Here is a 27,959-nt window from a genome sequence, read left to right as displayed (position 1 = left end):
GTCTGCTTGGCTGAATACAGCAGTACTAAATGAGGGCCTGCACACGATACCAACCAGTAGAATGGCTTTAGGAATACTACTGGACAAGAGAGGGAGAGGGGGTTCATGGAGGAGGGAGACGAGGAAGGGACTGGGACAGAGAGAGGGGAAGGGACTGGGACAGAGAGAGGGGAAGAGACATGGGCAGAGAGAAGGGAAGAGACATGGGCAGAGAGGGAGGGCAGGGACAGAGAGAGGGGAAGGGACGGGGACAGAGAGAGGGAGGAGGGAGGGACGGGGACGGAGGGATGGACGGACGGGGACGGAGGGAGGGAGGAGGGAGGGAGGGACGGACGGGGAGGGAGGGAGGGACGACGGGGAGGGGGAGGGACGGACGGGGAGGGAGGGAGGGACGGACGGGGAGGGACGGACGGGGAGGGAGGGAGGGACGGACGGGGAGGGAGGGAGGGACGGACGGGGAGGGAGGGGAGGGACGGACGGGACGGAGGGAGGGAGGGACGGGGACGGAGGGAGGGAGGGAGGGGGGAGGACGGAGGGAGGGAGGGAGGGAGGACGGACGGGGACAGAGGGAGGGAGGGAGGAAGTGACGGACGGTGACAGAGGGAGGGAGGGACGGGGACAGAGAGAGGAAGGGACAGGGACAGAGGGAGCAAGGGACGGGGACGGAGGGAGCAAGGGACGGGGACGGAGGGAGCAAGGGATGGGGACGGAGGAGGGAGGGGACAGAGGGACGGGGACGGAGGGAGGGGGGGAGGGACGGACGGGGACGGAGGGAGGGAGGGACGAGACGGGGACGGAGGGAGGGAGGGACGGACGGGGACGGAGGGAGGGAGGGATGGACGGACGGACGGGGACAGAGATAGGGAGGGATGGACGGACGGAGGGACGGAGGGAGGGAGGAGGGAGGGACGGACGGGGACGGAGGGAGGGAGGGGACGGACGGGGACGGAGGGAGGGAGGGACGGACGGGGACAGAAGGGAGGGACGGACGGGGTCGGAGGGACGGAGGGAGGGACGGACGGGGACAGGACGGACGGGGACAGAGAGCCAGTGAGATCATGTGGATGGAAGGGACTGGGACAGAGAGAGGAAGGGACTGGGACAGAGGGAGGGAGGAAGGACTGACGGGGACAGAGGGAGGGAGGAGGGACAGGGATGGAGGGACAGAGAAAGGGAGGGGAGGAAGAGACGGACGGGGACAGACGGGACGGGGACAGAGGGAGGGAGGGGGGGACAGAGGGAGGGAGGAAGGGACGGATGGGGACAGAGAGGGCGGGAGGGACAGAGGGAGGGAGGGAGGGACGGGGACAGAGGGAGGGAGGGACAGAGACGGAGGGAGGGAGGGACGGAAGGGACGGACGGGGACAGAGGGAGGGACAGGGACGGGGACGGAGGGAGGGAGGGAGGGAGGGACGGACGGGGACGGACGGAGGGGAGGGACGGACGGGGACGGAGGGAGGGAGAGGGAGGGAGGGACGGAGGGGACGGAGGGAGGGAGGGACGGACGGGGACGGACGGACGGAGGGAGGGGACGGACGGGGGAGGGAGGGACGGACGGGGACGGACGGGAGGACAGAGGGGACGGAGGGAGGGACGGGGGGACGGAGAGGGAGGGAGGGAGGGACGGGGACAGAAGGGAGGGAAGGGACGGGGACAGAGGGAGAGGGGGAGGAAGGGACGGACGGTGACAGAGGGAGAGGGAGGGACGGGGGACAGGGAGGAAGGGAGGGGACAGAAAGGAGGAAGGGACGGACAGGAAAGAGGAAGGGACGGGGACAGAGGGAAAAGGGACGGGGACAGAGGGGAGCAAGGGACGGGGACGGAGGGAGCAAGGGACGGACGGGGACGGGAGGGGGAGGGACGGGGACGGAGGGAGCAAGGGACGGGGACGGAGGGAGCGAGGGACGGGGACGGAGGGAGGGGGACGGACGGGGGGAGGGAGGGACGGACGGACGGGGACGGAGGGAGGGAGGGAGGGAGGGACGGACGGGGACGGGGGAGGGAGGGAGGGACGGACGGACGGGGACAGAGGGAGCGAGGGACGGACGGGGACGGAGGGAGGGAGGGACGGACGGGGACTGAGGGAGGGACGGACGGGGACAGAGAGTCAGTGAGATCATGTGGATATTGAGTGGAGAAGAGAAAGGGAGAGGAGTTGAGATGGACAGATAGAAAAGAGAACATAGTGTAGATGGAGAGAGATACTGTAGAGACTTGATGAGAACTATTGGAACATAGTTGTCTCCTGGATAGCACAGTGGTAGAGTTGTCAGGTTCTACTGTCGCTCCATTCTGCCGATGCTCCCAGTGATAATGAAATCATTAGCAGGGATCTGTACTGCTGCAGTTATTCCATCCATTAGCATGTCATTAGGGGTGTGTACCAGAGAACGCTGCAGGCTCAACACACCTCGTACATAACACTGCCTCTCACACACACTCCACTGATGGCATTCCCACGCCATCAAGCACATGCACACACACACAGAAGCACTAACACATGATGACACGCACACCTTCTCCCCGCTTCCATCTCTTCCATCTGTGCCTCGTATTTCCTCCCCCTTGCAGCACAGTACATACATCACGGGAGTATTAGTCCATTATCATATTAGTACATACTGTCTGTCCATCACAGCATTATAAGACCATTATCATAATAATACATACATCACAGCATTATCATACTAGTACATGCATCACAATCATTACTAGGCACTTATCATAATAGTACATACTGTCCATCACAGCATTTTTAGACCATTATCATAATAATACATACATTTCAGCATTATCATTTCATTATCATATTGGTACATGCATCACAATCATTACTAGGCACTTATCATAATAGTACATACTGTCCATCACAACATTATTAGACCATTATCATAATAATACATACATCACAGCATTATCATACTAGTACATGCATCACAATCATTACTAGGCACTTATCATAATAGTACATACTGTACATCACAACATTATTAGTCCATTATCATAATAGTACATATTGTACCTCACAGCATTATCAGTCCATTATCACAATAGTACATGCATCACATTAGAACATTATCGTACTAGTGCATACATCACATCATTATCGTACTCGTTTATCATACTAGTACATTATCACAGCATTATTAGGACATTATCATACTAGTACATGTATCACAGCATTATTAGGACATTATCATACTAGTACATACATCACTGCATTATTAGGGCGTTATCATACTAGTACATATATCACAGCATTATTAGGGCGTTATCATACTAGTACATACATCACACATTATTAGGGCGTTATCATACTAGTACATATATCACAGCATTATTAGGCCGTTATCATACTAGTACATATATCACAGCATTATTAGGCCGTTATCATACTAGTACATACGTTTTCATAACATCATAATCAGCTGCCACCCCTCCATATCTCCCATTAGTCACCATGTATTCCTGTCAGCACAGTAGGGTGGATAACATTCATTATGCTCATAAGCCACAGTGGAACAGTTACCTACAGCGTCTACAGGGGAGTTTGTTATAGTGTGTTGATGACATTCCCTGGTTGTGGAGTTTGTTATAGTGTGTTGATGACGTTCCCTGGTTGTGGAGTTTGTTATAGTGTGTTGATGACATTCCCTGGTTGTGGAGTTTGTTATAGTGTGTTGATGACGTTCCCTGGTTGTGGAGTTTGTTATAGTGTGTTGATGACATTCCCTGGTTTTGTGGAGTTTGTTATAGTGTGTTGATGACATTCCCTGGTTGTGGAGTTTGTTATAGTGTGTTGATGACATTCCCTGGTTGTGGAGTTTGTTATAGTGTGTTGATGACATTCCCTTCCCTGGTTGTGGAGTTTGTTATAGTGTGTTGATGACATTCCCTGGTTGTGGAGTTTGTTATAGTGTGTTGATGACATTCCCTGGTTGTGGAGTTTGTTATAGTGTGTTGATGACATTCCCTGGTTGTGGAGTTTGTTATAGTGTGTTGATGACGTTCCCTGGTTGTGGAGTTTGTTATAGTGTGTTGATGACATTCCCTGGTTGTGGAGTTTGTTATAGTGTGTTGATGACATTCCCTGGTTGTGGAGTTTGTTATAGTGTGTTGATGACATACCCTGGTTGTGGAGTTTGTTATAGTGTGTTGATGACATTCCCTGTTGTGGAGTTTGTTATAGTGTGTTGATGACGTTCCCTGGTTGTGGAGTTTGTTATAGTGTGTTGGAGTTTGTTATAGTGTTATAGTTGATGACGCTCCCTGGTTGTGGAGTTTGTTATAGTGTGTTGATGGCGTTCCCTGGTTGTGGAGTTTGTTATAGTGTGTTGATGACGTTCCCTGGTTGTGGAGTTTGTTATAGTGTGTTGATGACGTTCCCTGGTTGTGGAGTTTGTTAGAGTGTGTTGATGACGTTCCCTGGTTGTGGAGTTTGTTATAGTGTGTTGATGACGTTCCTGGTTGTGGAGTTTGTTATAGTGTGTTGATGACGTTCCTGGTTGTGGAGTTTGTTATAGTGTGTTGATGACGTTCCCTGGTTGTGGAGTTTGTTATAGTGTGTTGATGACATTCCCTGGTTGTGGAGTTTGTTATAGTGTGTTGATGACGTTCCCTGGTTGTGGAGTTTGTTATAGTGTGTTGATGACGTTCCCTGGTTGTGGAGTTTGTTATAGTGTGTTGATGACATTCCCTGGTTGTGGAGTTTGTTATAGTGTGTTGATGACGTTCCCTGGTTGTGGAGTTTGTTATAGTGTGTTGATGACGTTCCCTGGTTGTGGAGCTGCGAAAACACCAAGAAGATGATTAAGATGCCCAAGGCGGCAGGTAGCCTAGTGGTTAGAGACAGGTAGCCTAGTGGTTAGAGACAGGTAGCCTAGTGGTTAGAGACAGGTAGCCTAGTGGTTAGAGACAGGTAGCCTAGTGGTTAGAGACAGGTAGCCTAGTGGTTAGAGACAGGTAGCCTAGTGGTTAGAGACAGGTAGCCTAGTGGTTAGAGACAGGTAGCCTAGTGGTTAGAGACAGGTAGCCTAGTGGTTAGAGACAGGTAGCCTAGTGGTTAGAGACAGGTAGCCTAGTGGTTAGAGACAGGTAGCCTAGTGGTTAGAGACAGGTAGCCTAGTGGTTAGAGACAGGTAGCCTAGTGGTTAGAGACAGGTAGCCTAGTGGTTAGAGACAGGTAGCCTAGTGGTTAGAGACAGGTAGCCTAGTGGTTAGAGACAGGTAGCCTAGTGGTTAGAGACAGGTAGCCTAGTGGTTAGAGACAGGTAGCCTAGTGGTTAGAGACAGGTAGCCTAGTGGTTAGAGGCAGGTAGCCTAGTGGTTAGAGGCAGGTAGCCTAGTGGTTAGAGACAGGTAGCCTAGTGGTTAGAGACAGGTAGCCTAGTGGTTAGAGACAGGTAGCCTAGTGGTTAGAGACAGGTAGCCTAGTGGTTAGAGACAGGTAGCCTAGTGGTTAGAGGCAGGTAGCCTAGTGGTTAGAGGCAGGTAGCCTAGTGGTTAGAGACAGGTAGCCTAGTGGTTAGAGACAGGTAGCCTAGTGGTTAGAGACAGGTAGCCTAGTGGTTAGAGACAGGTAGCCTAGTGGTTAGAGACAGGTAGCCTAGTGGTTAGAGACAGGTAGCCTAGTGGTTAGAGACAGGTAGCCTAGTGGTTAGAGACAGGTAGCCTAGTGGTTAGAGGCAGGTAGCCTAGTGGTTAGAGACAGGTAGCCTAGTGGTTAGAGGCAGGTAGCCTAGTGGTTAGAGGCAGGTAGCCTAGTGGTTAGAGACAGGTAGCCTAGTGGTTAGAGACAGGTAGCCTAGTGGTTAGAGACAGGTAGCCTAGTGGTTAGAGGCAGGTAGCCTAGTGGTTAGAGACAGGTAGCCTAGTGGTTAGAGACAGGTAGCCTAGTGGTTAGAGACAGGTAGCCTAGTGGTTAGAGACAGGTAGCCTAGTGGTTAGAGCGTTGGACTTGTAACTGCAAGGTTGCAAGATCAGGCTGACAAGGTAAAAATCTGTCGTTCTGCCCCTGAACAAGGCAGTTAACCCACTGTTCCTAGGCCGTCATTGTAAATAAGAATTTGTTGTTAACTGACTTGCCTTGTTAAATAAAGGTAGAATAAAGAGAAAAGCTTCTCTCTGGTCTCGTAATTTTTTCTTGAGATCTTGGTTCTCTCTCTCTCTCTCTCTGCAACTTCCTCCCAGGCCCTACCCACCCATCCACTCAACCCATCCTAACACTTTGTTTTAATGCAAGCCTAAACCCTCGTTCCCTGTCAGGTCAGGTGTGCCCTGGTACCTGGTCAGCCAGCCACCCTACTGCTCACTGCAGGTGTACTGTTACAGCTCCACAGCCCCTCCGTACCTCTGTCCCTATGCCATTACAAGACCCCCGCTCTTCCTCTCCCCACTAACCTCTGTCCCTATGCCATTACCAGACCCCCACTCTTCCTCTCCCCACTAACCTCTGTCCCTATGCCATTACAAGACCCCCGCTCTTCCTCTCCCCACTAACCTCTGTCCCTATGCCATTACAAGACCCCCGCTCTTCCTCTCCCCACTAACCTCTGTCCCTATGCCATTACAAGACCCCCGCTCTTCCTCCCCCACTAACCTCTGTCCCTATGCCATTACCAGACCCCCACTCTTCCTCTCCCCACTAACCTCTGTCCCTATGCCATTACCAGACCCCCACTCTTCCTCCCCCACTAACCTCTGTCCCTATGCCATTACCAGACCCCCGCTCTTACTCTTCCCACTAACCTCTGTCCCTATGCCATTACCAGACCCCCACTCTTCCTCTCCCCACTAACCTCTGTCCCTATGCCATTACCAGACCCCCACTCTTCCTCTCCCCACTAACCTCTGTCCCTATGCCATTACCAGACCCCCGCTCTTCCTCTTCCCACTAACCTCTGTCCCTATGCCATTACAAGACCCCCACTCTTCCTCTCCCCACTAACCTCTGTCCCTAAGCCATTACCAGACACCCACTCTTCCTCTCCCCACTAACCTCTGTCCCTATGCCATTACCAGACCCCCACTCTTCCTCTCCCCACTAACCTCTGTCCCTATGCCATTACCAGACCCCACTCTTCCTCTCTCCCCACTAACCTCTGTCCCTATGCCATTACCAGACCCCCCACTCTTCCTCTCCCCACTAACCTCTGTCCCTATGCCATTACCAGACCCCCACTATTCCTCTCCCCACTAACCTCTGTCCCTTTGCCATTACCAGACCCCCACTCTTCCTCTCCCCACTAACCTCTGTCCCTTTGCCATTACCAGACACCCACTCTTCCACTCCCCACTAACCTCTGTCCCTATGCCATTACCAGACCCCCACTCTTCCTCTCCCCACTAACCTCTGTCCCTATGCCATTACCAGACCCCCACTCTTCCTCTCCCCACTAACCTCTGTCCCTTTGCCATTACCAGACCCCCACTCTTCCTCTCCCCACTAACCTCTGTCCCTATGCCATTACCAGACCCCCACTCTTCCTCTCCCCACTAACCTCTGTCCCTATGCCATTACCAGACCCCCACTCTTCCTCTCCCCACTAACCTCTGTCCCTATGCCATTACCAGACCCCCACTCTTCCTCTCCCCACTAACCTCTGTCCCTTTGCCATTACCAGACACCCACTCTTCTTTGCCCGACTAACCTCTATCCTTTTGCCAGCCACACCCCTAATACAGTCGCAATGCCAGTCTTAGAAACCCCTAACCCCTCCCCTTCTGTCAATCTTCCCTCTACCAACCCCCTGTCTCCTCCTCTGAGCCTACCATCCCACTGATGACTCTCTCCCCTATAATTGCTGATGTTTGTTGATGCAGTCAGTTGACTAACTCAGGTAGAAAGAGAGCCTGTTAATTCACACCCAGGGCCTAAGTCATTTCCCTGCGCTAACTGCACTTCCCTCTCGCATTATTACGGTAAAACGCAAGCAATTAGCCCGCCGCGTGCTAAGTGCCATGTGCCGCGATGACGAAAGCATAACTCTCCAGCTTTTGTCGACAACGCTGCTTCGTCTAATGGCCTCAGCGCACATCATTTAGTAGCTGGTAATTGTAGTGATTACGACGTGAAAAAACTACAGTCGCTGGCAGGAGAAATAAAGTCTATTAACGTCACATAAACATGAACTCTCTTAACGTACCCCGCTTACAACGCTTTGAAGGGAAAACGGAGGCTGTATCATCAGACTGGAATTAGAACGTAGCCCTGCTGTTACTCTCAATTTAGCAAGGGGGGGTTTGAGGTGCTGATCAGGGAGGTAAAGGTGAAGAGGTATTGTGGGGATGTTTTAATTTGATCCAAACACTCACAAGTTTGTGATGATGAGGAAGAGGTGCTCGCCTAGTGGTGAGTGGTGGGATGCACGGGGTTGTTATGGCGATGATAATACTGTATAGCATTGAGAGGAAAGAGATGACAGTAGGACGAGGATGATGTTTATGAAGATGGATGATGATGGTTACAACTATACAACTCATTCTTTCATGTGTATCTAGAACGTTTCATGAGTATGTTGGCTTTCAAATGGTACCAGATCCGGTAGCTCTAGTATCAATTCAATTCAAGGGGCTTTATTGGCATGGGAAACATGTGTTAACATTGCCAAAGCAAGTGAGGTAGATAATATACAAAAGTGATATAAACAATACAAATTAACAGTGAACATTATACATACAGAAGTTTCAAAACAATGAAGACATTACAAATGTCATATTATATATATATACACAGTGTTGTAACAATGTACAAATGGTTAAAGTACACAAGAGAAAATAAATAAGCATAAATATCGGGTGTATTTACAATGGTGTTTGTTCTTCACTGGTTGCCCTTTTCTTGTGGCAACAGGTCACATATCTTGCTGCTGTGATGGCACAGGATATATGGGAGTTTATCAAAAATGGATTTGTATTCGAATTCTTTGGATCTGTGTAATCTGAGGGAAATATGTCTCTCTAATATGATCATACATTGGGCAGGAGGTTAGGAAGTGTGGCTCAGTTTCCACCTCATTTTGTGGGCAGTGAGCACATAGCCTGTCTTCTCTTGAGAGCCATGTCTGCCTACGGCGGCCTTTCTCAATAGCAAGGCTATGCTCACTGAGCCTGTACATAGTTAAAGCTTTCCTTAAGTTTGGGTCAGTCACAATGGTCAGGTATTCTGCCACTGTGTACTCTCTGTGTAGGGCCAAATAGCATTCTAGTTTGCTCTGTTTTTTTTGTTAATTCTTTCCAATGTGTCAAGTAATTATCTTTTTGTTTTCTCATGATTTGGTTGGGTCTAATTGTGCTGCTGTCCTGGGGCTCTGTGGGGTGTGTTTGTGTATCTCTCTCTCTCTCTCTGTGTCACTTCCCATGTTATCTATCTATCTATCTATCTATCTATCTATCTATCTATCTATCTATCTATCTATCTATCTCACTCTGTGTCACTCCCTCTTTCAGTGCGTGAGCTGCAGGCGCATCACGAGGCCCGCGAGGACCCTGACGTGCACCCGGAGGAGAACACCCAAGAGTTCATGGGCGTCCTCATCAAAGGCCTGGCCAAACTCAAGAAGATCCCTGAGGCTGTCAAGGCCATCATGGAGCGCCTGGAGCCTGAGCTGAAGCAGATACTGAAGAGATCCACTACCCAGATAGCTGATCACGCCTACCAGAGAGGAGAGAACCTAGCCACAGAGAGCCAGCCCAGGTAGGGAGGGGTGGAGGGAAGGGTGGGAGGGAAGGTGGGATTGAGGGGTGCAGGTAGGGGTGGAGGAGGAGGGAAGGCAGGATGCAGGTAAAGATGCAGGTAGGGGTGGAGGGGGAGGAAGTCAGGATGCAGGTAAAGATGCAGGTAGAGAGAGATGGAGGTCGGGGTGGAGGGTGGGATAGCAGACCAGCAGCCTTTCCTTCCTTGAAGTGACCACTAATCTCACATGACTGGATAGGTGAGAGCTATGAAGTGAAACCCTCAATTTTTACCTATCCAATCATGTGGAATTTGTGATTTCTTCAAGGAGGGAAGGATGCATTGTGGGTTTTCAAACAGGGCCTTTGGGTGTATAGTTTTGTCCAACTCACTGGCTAAGGTGAGGTAGGAACAGTGGAGGTGAGGTAGGAACAGTGGAGGTGAGGGAACAGTGGAGGTAGGTAGGAACAGTGGAGGTGAGGTAGGAAGAGGTACTGTATGTGTCTGAGGTACTGTATGTGTGTGAGGAGAGGTACTGTATGTGTCTGAGGAGAGGTACTGTATGTGTCTGAGGAGAGGTACTGTATGTGTGTGAGGAGAGGTACTGTATGTGTGAGGAGAGGTACTGTATGTGTCTGAGTGTGAGGAGGTACTGTATGTGTGTGAGGAGAGGTACTGTATGTGTCTGAGGAGAGGAGCTGTATGTGTCTGAGGAGAGGTACTGTATGTGTGTGAGGAGAGGTACTGTATGTGTGAGGAGAGGTACTGTATGTGTCTGAGGAGAGGTACTGTATGTGTCTGAGGAGAGGTACTGTATGTGTGAGGAGAGGTACTGTATGTGTGAGGAGAGGTACTGTATGTGTGAGGAGAGGTACTGTATGTGTGAGGAGAGGTGTATGTGTGAGGAGAGGTACTGTATGTGTGAGGAGAGGTACTGTATGTGTCTGAGGAGAGGTACTGTATGTGTGAGGAGGTACTGTATGTGTGAGGAGAGGTACTGTATGTGTGAGGAGAGGTACTGTATGTCTGAGGAGAGGTACTGTATGTCTGAGGAGAGGTACTGTATGTGTGTGAGGAGAGGTACTGTATGTGCGAGGAGAGGTACTGTATGTGTCTGAGGAAGGTACTGTATGTCTGAGGAGAGGTACTGTATGTGTGTGAGGAGAGGTACTGTATGTGTCTGAGGAGAGGTACTGTATGTGTGAGGAGAGGTACTGTATGTGTCTGAGGAGATGTACTGTATGGGTCTGAGGAGAGGTACTGTATGTACTGTATGTGTCTGAGGAGAGTACTGTATGGGTCTGAGGAGATGTACTGTATGGGTCTGAGGAGGAGGTACTGTATGTGTGAGGAGAGGTACTGTATGTGTCTGAGGAGAGGTACTGTATGTGTCTGAGGAGAGGTACTGTATGTGTGAGGAGGGGGAGGTACTGTAGGAGGAGAGGTACTGTATGTGTCTGAGGAGAGGTACTGTATGTGTGAGGAGAGGTACTGTATGTGTGACTGTATGTGTCTGAGGAGAGGTACTGTATGTGTGAGGAGAGGTACTGTATGTGTCTGAGGAGAGGTACTGTATGTGTCTGAGGAGAGGTACTGTATGTGTCTGAGGAGAGGTACTGTATGTGTGTGAGGAGAGGTACTGTATGTGTCTGAGGAGAGGTACTGTATGTGTGAGGAGAGGTACTGTATGTGTGAGGAGGGTACTGTATGTGTCTGAGGAGAGGTACTGTATGTGTGAGGAGAGGTACTGTATGTGTGAGGAGGGTACTGTATGTGTCTGAGGAGAGGTACTGTATGTGTGAGGAGAGGTACTGTATGTGTCTGAGGAGAGGTACTGTATGTGTCTGAGGAGAGGTACTGTATGTGTGAGGAGAGGTACTGTATGTGTGAGGAGAGGTACTGTATGTGTGTGAGGAGAGGTACTGTATGTGTGTGAGGAGAGGTACTGTATGTGTGTGAGGAGAGGTACTGTATGTGTGTGAGGAGAGGTACTGTATGTGTCTGAGGAGAGGTACTGTATGTGTCTGAGGAGAGGTACTGTATGTGTGAGGAGAGGTACTGTATGTGTCTGAGGAGAGGTACTGTATGTGTCTGAGGAGGAGGTACTGTATGTGTGTGAGGAGAGGTACTGTATGTGTGAGGAGAGGTACTGTATGTGTGTGAGGAGAGGTACTGTATGTGTGAGGAGAGGTACTGTATGTGTGAGGAGAGGTACTGTATGTGTGTGAGGAGAGGTACTGTATGTGTGAGGAGAGGTACTGTATGTGTGAGGAGAGGTACTGTATGTGTGAGGAGAGGTACTGTATGTGTCTGAGGAGAGGTACTGTATGTGTCTGAGGAGAGGTACTGTATGTGTGAGGAGAGGTACTGTATGTGTGTGAGGAGAGGTACTGTATGTGTGTGAGGAGAGGTACTGTATGTGTGTGAGGAGAGGTACTGTATGTGTGTGAGGAGAGGTACTGTATGTGTGTGAGGAGAGGTACTGTATGTGTGTGAGGAGAGGTACTGTATGTGTGTGAGGAGAGGTACTGTATGTGTGAGGAGAGGTACTGTATGTGTGTGAGGAGAGGTACTGTATGTGTGTGAGGAGAGGTACTGTATGTGTGTGAGGAGAGGTACTGTATGTGTGTGAGGAGAGGTACTGTATGTGTGAGGAGAGGTACTGTATGTGTCTGAGGAGAGGTACTGTATGTGTGTGAGGAGAGGTACTGTATGTGTGAGGAGAGGTACTGTATGTGTGTGAGGAGAGGTACTGTATGGGTGAGGAGAGGTACTGTATGTGTGAGGAGAGGTACTGTATGTGTCTGAGGAGAGGTACTGTATGTGTCTGAGGAGAGGTACTGTATGTGTGAGGAGAGGTACTGTATGTGTCTGAGGAGAGGTACTGTATGTGTGAGGAGAGGTACTGTATGTGTGAGGTGAGGTACTGTATGTGTGAGGTGAGGTACTGTATGTGTCTGAGGAGAGGTACTGTATGTGTCTGAGGAGAGGTACTGTATGTGTGAGGAGAGGTACTGTATGTGTCTGAGGAGAGGTACTTTATGTGTGAGGAGAGGTACTGTATGTGTGAGGAGAGGTACTGTATGTGTCTGAGGAGAGGTACTGTATGTGTGTGAGGAGAGGTACTGTATGTGTGTGAGGAGAGGTACTGTATGTGTGTGAGGAGAGGTACTGTATGTGTGTGAGGAGAGGTACTGTATGTGTGTGAGGAGAGGTACTGTATGTGTGTGAGGAGAGGTACTGTATGTGTGTGAGGAGAGGTACTGTATGTGTGTGAGGAGAGGTACTGTATGTGTGTGAGGAGAGGTACTGTATGTGTGTGAGGAGAGGTACTGTATGTGTGTGAGGAGAGGTACTGTATGTGTGTGAGGAGAGGTACTGTATGTGTGTGAGGAGAGGTACTGTATGTGTGTGAGGAGAGGTACTGTATGTGTGAGGAGAGGTACTGTATGTGTGTGAGGAGAGGTACTGTATGTGTGTGAGGAGAGGTACTGTATGTGTGAGGTGAGGTACTGTATGTGTGTGAGGTGAGGTACTGTATGTGTGTGAGGAGAGGTACTGTATGTGTGTGAGGAGAGGTACTGTATGTGTGTGAGGAGAGGTACCTTATGTGTTTGAGGTGAGGTACTGTATGTGTGAGGAGAGGTACTGTATGTGTGAGGAGAGGTACTGTATGTGTCTGAGGTGAGGTAGGAACAGTGGAGGAGAGGTACTGTATGTGTGAGGAGAGGTACTGTATGTGTCTGAGGAGAGGTACTGTATGTGTCTGAGGAGAGGTACTGTATGTGTGAGGAGAGGTACTGTATGTGTGTGAGGTGAGGTACTGTATGTGTGAGGAGAGGTACTGTATGTGTGAGGAGAGGTACTGTATGTGTCTGAGGAGAGGTACTGTATGTGTGTGAGGAGAGGTACTGTATGTGTGTGAGGAGAGGTACTGTATGTGTGTGAGGAGAGGTACTGTATGTGTCTGAGGAGAGGTACTGCATGTGTCTGAGGAGAGGTACTGTATGTGTGAGGAGAGGTACTGTATGTGTGAGGAGAGGTACTGTATGTGTGAGGAGAGGTACTGTATGTGTGAGGAGAGGTACTGTATGTGTCTGAGGAGAGGTACTGTATGTGTCTGAGGAGAGGTACTGTATGTGTGAGGAGAGGTACTGTATGTGTGAGGAGAGGTACTGTATGTGTGAGGAGAGGTACTGTATGTGTGAGGAGAGGTACTGTATGTGTCTGAGGAGAGGTACTGTATGTGTGTGAGGAGAGGTACTGTATGTGTGAGGAGAGGTACTGTATGTGTGAGGAGAGGTACTGTATGTGTGAGGAGAGGTACTGTATGTGTCTGAGGAGAGGTACTGTATGTGTGTGAGGAGAGGTACTGTATGTGTGAGGAGAGGTACTGTATGTGTGTGAGGAGAGGTACTGTATGGGTGAGGAGAGGTACTGTATGTGTGAGGAGAGGTACTGTATGTGTCTGAGGAGAGGTACTGTATGTGTCTGAGGAGAGGTACTGTATGTGTGAGGAGAGGTACTGTATGTGTCTGAGGAGAGGTACTGTATGTGTGAGGAGAGGTACTGGTACTGTATGTGTCTGAGGAGAGGTACTGTATGTGTGAGGAGAGGTACTGTATGTGTCTGAGGAGAGGTACTGTATGTGTGTGAGGTGAGGTACTGTATGTGTGAGGAGAGGTACTGTATGTGTGTGAGGAGAGGTACTGTATGTGTGAGGAGAGGTACTGTATGTGTCTGAGGAGAGGTACTGTATGTGTGAGGAGAGGTACTGTATGTGTCTGAGGAGAGGTACTGTATGTGTGTGAGGAGAGGTACTGTATGTGTGTGAGGAGAGGTACTGTATGTGTGTGAGGAGAGGTACTGTATGTGTGTGAGGAGAGGTACTGTATGTGTGTGAGGAGAGGTACTGTATGTGTGTGAGGAGAGGTACTGTATGTGTGTGAGGAGAGGTACTGTATGTGTGTGAGGAGAGGTACTGTATGTGTGTGAGGAGAGGTACTGTATGTGTGTGAGGAGAGGTACTGTATGTGTGTGAGGAGAGGTACTGTATGTGTGTGAGGAGAGGTACTGTATGTGTGTGAGGAGAGGTACTGTATGTGTGTGAGGAGAGGTACTGTATGTGTGTGAGGAGAGGTACTGTATGTGTGTGAGGTACTGTAGGTGTGAGGTGAGGTACTGTATGTGTGTGAGGAGAGGTACTGTATGTGTGTGAGGAGAGGTACTGTATGTGTGTGAGGAGAGGTACTGTATGTGTTTGAGGTGAGGTACTGTATGTGTGAGGTGAGGTACTGTATGTGTGTGAGGAGAGTACTGTATGTGTGTGAGGAGAGGTACTGTATGTGTCTGAGGAGAGGTACTGTATGTGTCTGAGGAGAGGTACTGTATGTGTCTGAGGAGAGGTACTGTATGTGTCTGAGGAGAGGTACTGTATGTGTGAGGAGAGGTACTGTATGTGTCTGAGGAGAGGTACTGTATGTGTGAGGAGAGGTACTGTATGTGTCTGAGGAGAGGTACTGTATGTGTCTGAGGAGAGGTACTGTATGTGTCTGAGGAGAGGTACTGTATGTGTGTGAGGAGAGGTACTGTATGTGTGAGGAGAGGTACTGTATGTGAGGAGAGGTACTGTATGTGTGAGGAGAGGTACTGTATGTGTCTGAGGAGAGGTACTGTATGTGTCTGAGGAGAGGTACTGTATGTGTCTGAGGAGAGGTACTGTATGTGTCTGAGGAGAGGTACTGTATGTGTCTGAGGAGAGGTACTGTATGTGTACTGTGTGAGGAGAGGTACTGTATGTGTCTGAGGAGAGGTACTGTATGTGTCTGAGGAGAGGTACTGTATGTGTGAGGAGAGGTACTGTATGTGTCTGAGGAGAGGTACTGTATGTGTCTGAGGAGAGGTACTGTATGTGTGAGGAGAGGTACTGTATGTGTGAGGAGAGGTACTGTATGTGTCTGAGGAGAGGTACTGTATGTGTGAGGAGAGGTACTGTATGTGTGAGGAGAGGTACTGTATGTGTCTGAGGAGAGGTACTGTGAGGAGAGGTACTGTATGTGTGTGAGGAGAGGTACTGTATGTGTCTGAGGAGAGGTACTGTATGTGTGTGAGGAGAGGTACTGTATGTGTGTGAGGAGAGGTACTGTATGTGTGTGAGGAGAGGTACTGTATGTGTGTGAGGAGAGGTACTGTATGTGTGTGAGGAGAGGTACTGTATGTGTGTGAGGAGAGGTACTGTATGTGTGTGAGGAGAGGTACTGTATGTGTGTGAGGAGAGGTACTGTATGTGTGTGAGGAGAGGTACTGTATGTGTGTGAGGAGAGGTACTGTATGTGTGAGGAGAGGTACTGTATGTGTGTGAGGAGAGGTACTGTATGTGTGTGTAGGAGAGGTACTGTATGTGTGAGGTGAGGTACTGTATGTGTGAGGTGAGGTACTGTATGTGTGTGAGGAGAGGTACTGTATGTGTGTGAGGAGAGGTACTGTATGTGTGTGAGGGTACTGTAGTGTGTGAGGAGAGGTACTGTATGTGTTGAGGTGAGGTACTGTATGTGTGAGGAGAGGTACTGTATGTGTGAGGAGAGGTACTGTATGTGTCTGAGGTGAGGTAGGAACAGTGGAGGAGAGGTACTGTATGTGTGAGGAGAGGTACTGTATGTGTCTGAGGAGAGGTACTGTATGTGTGAGGTGAGGTACTGTATGTGTGAGGAGAGGTACTGTATGTGTCTGAGGAGAGGTACTGTATGTGTCTGAGGAGAGGTACTGTATGTGTGAGGAGAGGTACTGTATGTGTGAGGTGAGGTACTGTATGTGTGAGGAGAGGTACTGTATGTGTGTGAGGTGAGGTACTGTATGTGTGAGGAGAGGTACTGTATGTGTGAGGAGAGGTACTGTATGTGTGTGAGGAGAGGTACTGTATGTGTGTGAGGAGAGGTACTGTATGTGTGTGAGGAGAGGTACTGTATGTGTGTGAGGAGAGGTACTGTATGTGTCTGAGGAGAGGTACTGTATGTGTCTGAGGAGAGGTACTGTATGTGTGAGGAGAGGTACTGTATGTGTGAGGAGAGGTACTGTATGTGTGAGGAGAGGTACTGTATGTCTGAGGAGAGGTACTGTATGTGTGTGAGGAGAGGTACTGTATGTGTGTGAGGAGAGGTACTGTATGTGTGTGAGGAGAGGTACTGTATGTGTCTGAGGAGAGGTACTGTATGTGTCTGAGGAGAGGTACTGTATGTGTGAGGAGAGGTACTGTATGTGTCTGAGGAGAGGTACTGTATGTGTGAGGAGAGGTACTGTATGTATGTGTCTGAGGAGAGGTACTGTATGTGTCTGAGGAGAGGTACTGTATGTGTGTGAGGAGAGGTACTGTATGTGTGTGAGGAGAGGTACTGTATGTGTGTGAGGAGAGGTACTGTATGTGTGTGAGGAGAGGTACTGTATGTGTGTGAGGAGAGGTACTGTATGTGTGTGAGGAGAGGTACTGTATGTGTGTGAGGAGAGGTACTGTATGTGTGTGAGGAGAGGTACTGTATGTGTGTGAGGAGAGGTACTGTATGTGTGTGAGGAGAGGTACTGTATGTGTGTGAGGAGAGGTACTGTATGTGTGTGAGGAGAGGTACTGTATGTGTGTGAGGAGAGGTACTGTATGTGTGTGAGGAGAGGTACTGTATGTGTGTGAGGAGAGGTACTGTATGTGTGTGAGGAGAGGTACTGTATGTGTGTGAGGAGAGGTACTGTATGTGTGTGAGGAGAGGTACTGTATGTGTGTGAGGAGAGGTACTGTATGTGTGAGGAGAGGTACTGTATGTGTCTGAGGTGAGGTACTGTATGTGTGTGAGGAGAGGTACTGTATGTGTGTGAGGAGAGGTACTGTATGTGTGTGAGGAGAGGTACTGTATGTGTGTGAGGAGAGGTACTGTATGTGTGTGAGGAGAGGTACTGTATGTGTGAGGAGAGGTACTGTATGTGTGAGGAGAGGTACTGTATGTGTGAGGAGAGGTACTGTATGGGTCTGAGGTGAGGTCGGAACAGTGGAGGAGAGGTACTGTATGTGTCTGAGGTGAGGTAGGAACAGTGGAGGAGAGGTACTGTATGGGTCTGAGGTGAGGTAGGAACAGTGGAGGAGAGGTACTGTATGGGTCTGAGTTGAGGTAGGAACAGTGGAGGAGAGGTACTGTATGGGTCTGAGGAGAGGTACTGTATGGGTCTGAGGTGAGGTAGGAACAGTGGAGGAGAGGTACTGTATGGGTCTGAGTTGAGGTAGGAACAGTGGAGGAGAGGTACTGTATGGGTCTGAGGAGAGGTACTGTATGGGTCTGAGTTGAGGTAGGAACAGTGGAGGAGAGGTACTGTATGTGTCTGTGTCTCCACTAATAAGCAAACAAACCATCAAGCAAGAAGAGACAAGTTTCACTTGAATCCCGGGCTTTTCTATCCAAGCTCTTTAGCTTTAGACAGAGTGAGTACGACAAGAGTGTTTTGGGAGCGAGTGAACTGCTAGAAAATTATTTTTAATTAGTCTCTATCCTCACCTCCCTCTCTCTGCATCTCATTGTGGAAACCCTAATAAAGCAAATAGTTAAGCACACCCTCTCCTCAGCCTCCTCTGTTCTCCCTCTCCTCAGCCTCCTCTGTTCTCCATCTCCTCAGCCTCCTCTGTTCTCCATCTCCTCAGCCTCCTCTGTTCTCCCTCTCCTCAGCCTCCTCTGTTCTCCCTCTCCTCAGCCTCCTCTGTTCTCCCTCTCCTCAGCCTCCTCTGTTCTCCCTCTCCTCAGCCTCCACTGTTCTCCCTCTCCTCAGCCTCCTCTGTTCTCCCTCTCCTCAGCCTCCTCTGTTCTCCCTCTCCTCAGCCTCCTCTGTTCTCCCTCTCCTCAGCCTCCTCTGTTCTCCCTCTCCTCAGCCTCCTCTGTTCTCCCTCTCCTCAGCCTCCTCTGTTCTCCCTCTCCTCAGCCTCCTCTGTTCTCCCTCTCCTCAGCCTCCTCTGTTCTCCCTCTCCTCAGCCTCCTCTGTTCTCCCTCTCCTCAGCCTCCTCTGTTCTCCCTCTCCTCAGCCTCCTCTGTTCTCCCTCTCCTCAGCCTCCTCTGTTCTCCCTCTCCTCAGCCTCCTCTGTTCTCCCTCTCCTCAGCCTCCTCTGTTCTCCCTCTCCTCAGCCTCCCTCAGCCTCTGTGTTCTCCTCTCCTCAGCCTCCTCTGTTCTCCCTCTCCTCAGCCTCCTCTGTTCTCCCTCTCCTCAGCCTCCTCTGTTCTCCCTCTCCTCAGCCTCCTCTGTTCTCCCTCTCCTCAGCCTCCTCTGTTCTCCCTCTCCTCAGCCTCCTCTGTTCTCCCTCTCCTCAGCCTCCTCTGTTCTCCCTCTCCTCAGCCTCCTCTGTTCTCCCTCTCCTCAGCCTCCTCTGTTCTCCCTCTCCTCAGCCTCCTCTGTTCTCCCTCTCCTCAGCCTCCTCTGTTCTCCCTCTCCTCAGCCTCCTCTGTTCTCCATCTCCTCAGCCTCCTCTGTTCTCCATCTCCTCAGCCTCCTCTGTTCTCCCTCTCCTCAGCCTCCTCTGTTCTCCCTCTCCTCAGCCTCCTCTGTTCTCCCTCTCCTCAGCCTCCTCTGTTCTCCCTCTCCTCAGCCTCCTCTGTTCTCCCTCTCCTCAGCCTCCACTGTTCTCCCTCTCCTCAGCCTCTTCTGTTCTCCCTCTCCTCAGCCTCCTCTGTTCTCCCTCTCCTCAGCCTCCTCTGTTCTCCCTCTCCTCAGCCTCCTCTGTTCTCCCTCTCCTCAGCCTCCTCTGTTCTCCCTCTCCTCAGCCTCCTCTGTTCTCCCTCTCCTCAGCCTCCTCTGTTCTCCCTCTCCTCAGCCTCCTCTGTTCTCCCTCTCCTCAGCCTCCTCTGTTCTCCCTCTCCTCAGCCTCCTCTGTTCTCCCTCTCCTCAGCCTCCTCTGTTCTCCCTCTCCTCAGCCTCCTCTGTTCTCCCTCTCCTCAGCCTCCTCTGTTCTCCCTCTCCTCAGCCTCCTCTGTTCTCCCTCTCCTCAGCCTCCTCTGTTCTCCCTCTCCTCAGCCTCCTCTGTTCTCCATCTCCTCAGCCTCCTCTGTTCTCCCTCTCCTCAGCCTCCTCTGTTCTCCCTCTCCTCAGCCTCCTCTGTTCTCCCTCTCCTCAGCCTCCTCTGTTCTCCCTCTCCTCAGCCTCCTCTGTTCTCCATCTCCTCAGCCTCCTCTGTTCTCCCTCTCCTCAGCCTCCTCTGTTCTCCCTCTCCTCAGCCTCCTCTGTTCTCCATCTCCTCAGCCTCCTCTGTTCTCCATCTCCTCAGCCTCCTCTGTTCTCCATCTCCTCAGCCTCCTCTGTTCTCCCTCTCCTCAGCCTCCTCTGTTCTCCCTCTCCTCAGCCTCCTCTGTTCTCCCTCTCCTCAGCCTCCTCTGTTCTCCCTCTCCTCAGCCTCCTCTGTTCTCCCTCTCCTCAGCCTCCTCTGTTCTCCCTCTCCTCTGTTCTCCCTCTCCTCAGCCTCCTCTGTTCTCCCTCTCCTCAGCCTCCAACTCTATTGTACCCCATTGGATCAATTCCAGGTGTTTCCCTGCACGGTATTCATAACTCCCTCATTTAAGGAAATGGTGTAATCCAGAAAGCCAAGCCCCAGCCTCTGCTTTTACCCTCAGCATTCATTCACTCCGCAGAAAAAAGACAGGAAAGCAAAAGATACTGGAAGAGATATAATGACGGCACTTAAGAAAGCACTTACCTTCAGCTGAGATGAACACTTGTTTTTCTTGGCTTCTGTTTCTCTTGTTGTCTCTCCGTCTGTTTTCACGGTGTCTGTGTGTGTATCTTGTGCCCTCTAAACCGAGCCGTTGTCCACGTTTCAAGAGGTGGTCGTTGGTTCACCATTGTGGCTACTGGGTTTAGGTTAGTGCTGAGGCCTTGGCTGCATTTCATTCCAGAAAGGTTATCTCCCTCTCCTCTTTCCTAGTTTCAAACTCCCCTTCACGGATCTGACACGAATGGATAAGTGAAGGCAATATGGAGGCAACTAGGTAGAGTTTTAACTAACACCTACCCTGTTAGTCAATATGGAGGAAACTAGGTAGAGTTTTAACACCTACCCAGTTAGTCAATATGGAGGCAACTAGGTAGAGTTTTAACACCTACCCTGTTAGTCAATATGGAGGCAACTAGGTAGAGTTTTAACACCTACCCAGTTAGTCAATATGGAGGAAACTAGGTAGAGTTTTAACACCTACCCTGTTAGTCAATATGGAGGAAACTAGGTAGAGTTTTAACACCTACCCTGTTAGTCAATATGGAGGCAACTAGGTAGAGTTTTAACTAACACCTACCCAGTTAGTCATTATGGAGGAAACTAGGTAGAGTTTTAACTAACACCTACCCAGTTAGTCATTATGGAGGCAACTAGGTAGTTTTAACACCTACCCTGTTAGTCAATATGGAGGAAACTAGGTAGAGTTTTAACACCTACCCTGTTAGTCAATATGGAGGAAACTAGGTAGAGTTTTAACACCTACCCTGTTAGTCAATATGGAGGAAACTAGGTAGAGTTTTAACACCTACCCTGTTAGTCAATATGGAGGCAACTAGGTAGAGTTTTAACACCTACCCTGTTAGTCAATATGGAGGAAACTAGGTAGAGTTTTAACACCTACCCTGTTAGTCAATATGGAGGCAACTAGGTAGAGTTTTAACACCTACCCTGTTAGTCTCCGATCTGTTAAGGGGAGTGAACAAGGGCAAAAAGGAGGGGACAACTTTTCGGGATGCTATGCAACACCAGTGATAGTCAGACGTCTAGTCAGACAGCCAATCAGGTGTTAAACACAGTAGTGGCAGGACATTTGGGACAACACCTGCTATAGACCATGAAGAAACAGACACACTGCTGCTTTAAACATAAACATGCCAAGATGCACACACACACACACACAGACACACAGACACACACAGACATACACAGACACACAGACATACACACACACAGACACACACAGACATACACAGACACACAGACACACAGACATACACACACACACAGACACACAGACAGACAGACACACAGACACACAGACACACAGACACACACACACACAGACACACACACAAACACAGACAGACACACACACAAACACACACACAGACAGACACACACACACACACAGACAGACACACACACACACAGACAGACACACACACACAGACACACACAGACACACACACAGACACACACACACACACACAGAGTAGCCTAGTGGTTAGAGCGTTGGACTAGTAACCAAAAGGTTGCGAGTTCGAATGTAGCATTTAAAAGATAGACTAAGTGTTGTTATTCTGCCAGATGTTGGGTCAGGCCTTGTCTCTCACCGCGTGCTGAATCTCATCTGACTCCAGTATAGGACTATGCAGCTTGTTTTCAACCCCACCTTCTCCATATCCTTTTTACTTTACAGTGTGTATGTACGCGTGTTTGTGCACGCACACACGCAAGTTCAAGCCGAGGCCCGTTGCTATGGAAACCTCTATATAAGTAGTGGAGCAAGGTGTTCTTTCTTGCGTAATGAGCAACACATAGATGGTGCTGTTCAGTAGATAATGCCCAGCGTATCACACAGCATCTCTAAGGGTTCCTGTAAAACATCCTCAGTGTGCAGTCCTTTGATTTAAACACGGAATACACATGTCCTGTGCTTTGGCTCTTCTAATCTAATAGAGGAATTTGGTTGACATGGTGATCGCTACTCAGATGGTGTCACAGACATATTGAATTGTCATATTGAAGATCTGTTGGTTTTTATCCTGGTTAGACTTGCAATGTTCTGACAACTTTCCCCAAATTCCCAGGTTTTCTAGAAATCCGGGTTCGAAGCCTGGGAATGTTGCTACCCTGGTACATACAGTATGTCTGATGATGCAACGAGCCATGTTATGGACTATGGCTGATCATATAGCCAGTTTATTTCATATGGCCAGTGATGTGTGTGTGTGTGTGTGTGTGTGTGTCGGGGACCTGGCACAGTCACTTAGCTTGATGGTTCCTGTGAAGACACTACAGGCGACAATAAATCACATTCTCCTGGGTGAGTTAGGGTCCCAGCTAGCCCACCTGACACTGCATGCTAAACACACACACACACACACACACATTCTCTTTCACTCAACACACACATATGTATTAACACACAGACTAATTCACACTTAAACACACACACCCTGAATGAGCGCTTGACCGCAGTGCGTGATCCCTCCTCGCTCCGGAGCCCCTCTTTCTGTCGTCACCTGGGTGTCCGTGTCTTCCATCCTTCTGGGAAATGAGGAGATCTATTAGAATGGCCTGCTGTGTGAGATAACGAGGGGAATGGGGCTCTCTCTCGCCTTCTCTGCTCTGGAAAACCAGAGATTCATCACATCGAATGAGGGATGAGAACAGGTGAAAGGTCAGAACCTTGTGTGTGTGTGTGTGTGTTTGTGTGTGTGTGTGTGTGTGGAAGAGAGATCCCACTGTATCTCCTCACCACATAAGATGGACCCCTCATGCTCACTGAGGTATGTCTCATTGTGATTTGTTCCTGTCCCTAACCATTCATAACATACATCCTGTCTGTCTCTAACCATTCATAACATACATCCTGCCTGTCTGCCTGTCTGTCTGTCTCTAACCATTCATAACATACATCCTGTCTGTCTGTCTGTCCCTAACCATTCACAACATACATCCTGTCTGTCTGTCTGTCTGTCTGTCTGTCTGTCTGTCTCTAACCATTCATAACATACATCCTGTCTGTCTGTCTGTCTCTAACCATTCATAACATACATCCTGCCTGTCTGTCTGTCTGTCTGTCTCTAACCATTCATAACATACATCCTGTCTGTCTTTCTGTCTCTAACCATTCATAACATACATCCTGCCTGTCTGCCTGTCTGCCTGTCTGCCTGTCTGCCTGTCTGTCTGTCTGTCTGTCTGTCTGTCTGTCTGTCTCTAACCATTCATAACATACATCCTGTCTGTCTCTAACCATTCATAACATACATCCTGTCTGTCTGTCTGTCTGTCCCTAACCATTCACAACATACATCCTGTCTGTCTGTCTGTCTGTCTGTCTGTCTGTCTGTCTGTCTGTCTCTAACCATTCATAACATACATCCTGTCTGTCTGTCTGTCTGTCTGTCTGTCTGTCTGTCTGTCTGTCTGTCTGTCTGTCTGTCTGTCTGTCTGTCTGTCTGTCTCTAACCATTCATAACATACATCCTGTCTGTCTGTCTGTCTGTCCCTAACCATTCATAACGTACATCCTGTCTGTCTGTCTGTCTGTCCCTAACCATTCATAACATACATCCTGTCTGTCTGTCTGTCTGTCTGTCTGTCTGTCTCTAACCATTCATAACATACATCCTGTCTGTCTCTAACCATTCATAACATACATCCTGTCTGTCTGTCTGTCTGTCTGTCTGTCTGTCTGTCTGTCTGTCTGTCTGTCTCTAACCATTCATAACATACATCCTGTCTGTCTCTAACCATTCATAACATACATCCTGTCTGTCTGTCTGTCTGTCCCTAACCATTCACAACATACATCCTGTCTGTCTGTCTGTCTGTCTGTCTGTCTGTCTGTCTGTCTGTCTGTCTGTCTGTCTCTAACCATTCATAACATACATCCTGTCTGTCTGTCTGTCTGTCTGTCTGTCTGTCTGTCTGTCTGTCTGTCTGTCTGTCTGTCTCTAACCATTCATAACATACATCCTCCCTGTCTCTGTCCCTAACCATTCATAACATTGTATGTCCTTAAACATTCATAACATACATCCTCCCTGTCTCTGTCCCTAACCATTCATAACATACATCCTCCCTGTGTGTCTCTGTCCCTAACCATTCATAACATACATCCTCCCTGTCTCTGTCCCTAGCCATTCATAACATACATCCTCCCTGTCTCTGTCCCTAGCCATTCATAACATACATCCTCCCTGTCTCTGTCCCTAACCATTCATAACATACATCCTCCCTGTGTGTCCCTGTCCCTAACCATTCATAACATACATCCTGCCTGTCTGCCTGTCTCTAACCATTCATAACATACATCCTCCCTGTGTGTCTCTGTCCCTAGCCATTCATAACATACATCCTGCCTGTCTCTGTCCCTAACTATTCATAACATACATCCTCCCTGTCTCTGTCCCTAGCCATTCATAACATACATCCTCCCTGTCTCTGTCCCTAACCATTCATAACATACATCCTCCCTGTCTCTGTCCCTAACCATTTATAACATACATCCTCCCTGTCTCTGTCCCTAGCCATTCATAACATACATCCTCCCTGTCTCTGTCCCTAGCCATTCATAACATACATCCTCCCTGTCTCTAACCATTCATAACATACATCCTCCCTGTCTCTGTCCCTAACCATTCATAACATACATCCTCCCTGTCTCTGTCCCTAGCCATTCATAACATACATCCTCCCTGTCTCTAACCATTCATAACATACATCCTCCCTGTCTCTGTCCCTAACCATTCATAACATACATCCTCCCTGTCTCTGTCCCTAGCCATTCATAACATACATCCTCCCTGTCCCTAACCATTCATAACATACATCCTCCCTGTCTCTGTCCCTAACCATTTATAACATACATCCTCCCTGTCTCTGTCCCTAGCCATTCATAACATACATCCTCCCTGTCTCTGTCCCTAGCCATTCATAACATACATCCTCCCTGTCTCTAACCATTCATAACATACATCCTCCCTGTCTCTGTCCCTAGCCATTCATAACATACATCCTCCCTGTCTCTAACCATTCATAACATACATCCTCCCTGTCTCTGTCCCTAACCATTCATAACATACATCCTCCCTGTCTCTGTCCCTAACCATTCATAACATACATCCTCCCTGTCTCTGTCCCTAGCCATTCATAACATACATCCTCCCTGTCTCTGTCCCTAGCCATTCATAACATACATCCTCCCTGTCTCTGTCCCTAACCATTCATAACATACATCCTCCCTGTGTGTTCCTGTCCCTAACCATTCATAACATACATCCTGCCTGTCTGCCTGTCTCTAACCATTCATAACATACATCCTCCCTGTCTGTCTGTCTGTCTGTCTCTAACCATTCATAACATACATCCTGTCTGTCTGTCTGTCTGTCTGTCTGTCTGTCTGTCTGTCTGTCTGTCTGTCTGTCTCTAACCATTCATAACATACATCCTGCCTGTCTGCCTGTCTGTCTGTCTCTAACCATTCATAACATACATCCTCCCTGTCTGCCTGTCTCTAACCATTCATAACATACATCCTGTCTGTCTCTAACCATTCATAACATACATCCTGTCTGTCTGTCTGTCTGTCTGTCTGTCTGTCTGTCTGTCTGTCTCTAACCATTCATAACATACATCCTGTCTGTCTGTCTGTCTGTCTGTCTGTCTGTCTGTCTGTCTGTCTCTAACCTAACCATTCATAACATACATCCTGTCTGTCTCTAACCATTCACAACATACATCCTGTCTGTCTGTCTGTCTGTCCCTAACCATTCACAACATACATCCTGTCTGTCTGTCTGTCTGTCTGTCTGTCTGTCTGTCTGTCTGTCTGTCTGTCTGTCTGTCCCTAACCATTCATAACATACATCCTGTCTGTCTCTGTCCCTAACCATTCATAACATTGTATGTCCTTAACCATTCATAACATACATCCTGCCTGTCTCTGTCCCTAACCATTCATAACATACATCCTGCCTGTCTGCCTGTCCCTAACCATTCATAACATACATCCTGCCTGTCTGCCTGTCCCTAACCATTCATAACATACATCCTCCCTGTCTCTGTCCCTAACCATTCATAACATACATCCTCCCTGTCTCTGTCCCTAGCCATTCATAACATACATCCTCCCTGTCTCTGTCCCTAGCCATTCATAACATACATCCTCCCTGTCTGTCTCTGTCCCTAACCATTCATAACATACATCCTCCCTGTCTCTGTCCCTAACCATTCATAACATACATCCTCCCTGTGTGTCTCTGTCCCTAACCATTCATAACATACATCCTCCCTGTCCCTAACCATTCATAACATACATCCTCCCTGTGTGTCTCTGTCCCTAACCATTCATAACATACATCCTCCCTGTGTGTCTCTGTCCCTAACCATTCATAACATACATCCTCCCTGTCTCTGTCCCTAACCATTCATAACATACATCCTCCCTGTCTCTGTCCCTAACCATTCATAACATACATCCTCCCTGTCTCTGTCCCTAACCATTCATAACATACATCCTCCCTGTCTCTGTCCCTAACCATTCATAACATACATCCTCCCTGTCTCTGTCCCTAACCATTCATAACATTGTATGTCCTTAACCATTCATAACATGCATCCTCCCTGTCTCTGTCCCTAACCATTCATAACATTGTATGTCCTTAACCATTCATAACATGCTGTCTACCAGTCTAGTGATGGACTACCAACCAAACACCCTCCATCCATTTCTCTCCTTCATTTTCTCCCACCCAAATGTTTTCATGTAACATTCGTCTAAAGTTTAAAAAGGTAGGCAAAGACCCCGTGTCTCTCCCAAATTCACTCAGTCATTCACTCACTCTTCATTCCACACAGTACCTCCTCTGGTGTATGTGTACCGTTCAGATCCGGAGTTTAGCCCAACCTTCCTCAGTAAATAAAGTCAGAAGTGTCCCCACATCCCTGAAAACAAAAGACCACCAGATGTGTGTGAGTCCTAGTGGAACCAGAGACTTTGACAGATGCTGCTAATTGTAGTCAGAGCCAGCTGCCTCTGTATGACTGGGGAGGCACTCTGCCAGTACCGAGACTCTTCTTTTCAACCGCTCAGCCCAAACTACCTGGATGAGACTCCTTTTGCCTGCCGATTGAACTAGATTTAGGAATGTTTATTAAGCTAATGAATTCTAGTTGTTGCTGAGGCAGGTTGGTTAACGTCACATGTACAAAGCCTTATCTGGCCTGAGGAGCCTCTAAACTGACAGCTAATGCCTGGCTCGGTGGGCTGACGGCTTGACTTCACTATCTGTTGGGTCACTTGTCCTCTATAGGCTCTAGTGTTGTATATTTCAGGTCAGAATACAGTATGTTTAGAGAGAATGTTTACATTGTTAAATACTTCTCCTCTGATATGTAGCACCGTACTACAACGAAGTGCTCCACTCCTGTTCCAACAGATATATGCACTTATCAACCACAATTAAAAGAACACTTATTGAATGTTCCCTCTACATTGAAAGATTGGTCCTTGTGTGGACTGGTGGAGGCTGTAGAGCTGAAGTACTC

The 27,959-nt window shown here is 49.0% G+C and overlaps 1 protein-coding gene across 1 annotated transcript in view; it reads left to right on the top strand.

Moving 5' to 3' along the window:
• The window catches only part of LOC135516586 (exocyst complex component 4-like), an 89,979-nt gene that overhangs the window by 29,860 nt on the left and 32,160 nt on the right, over positions 1-27,959 (top strand). The window contains exon 6 of the mRNA XM_064940932.1: positions 9,448-9,694. Within this exon, the coding sequence (XP_064797004.1) occupies positions 9,448-9,694 (247 nt within the window). The remainder of the gene's footprint in view (positions 1-9,447; positions 9,695-27,959) is intronic.

The sequence above is a fragment of the Oncorhynchus masou genome, chromosome 27, assembly GCF_036934945.1.
Source record: "Oncorhynchus masou masou isolate Uvic2021 chromosome 27, UVic_Omas_1.1, whole genome shotgun sequence".
Classification (NCBI taxonomy): Eukaryota; Metazoa; Chordata; class Actinopteri; order Salmoniformes; family Salmonidae; genus Oncorhynchus; species Oncorhynchus masou.
Note: the sequence above shows the minus strand (reverse complement) of the source record. Positions and strands in the feature narration are given on the sequence as shown.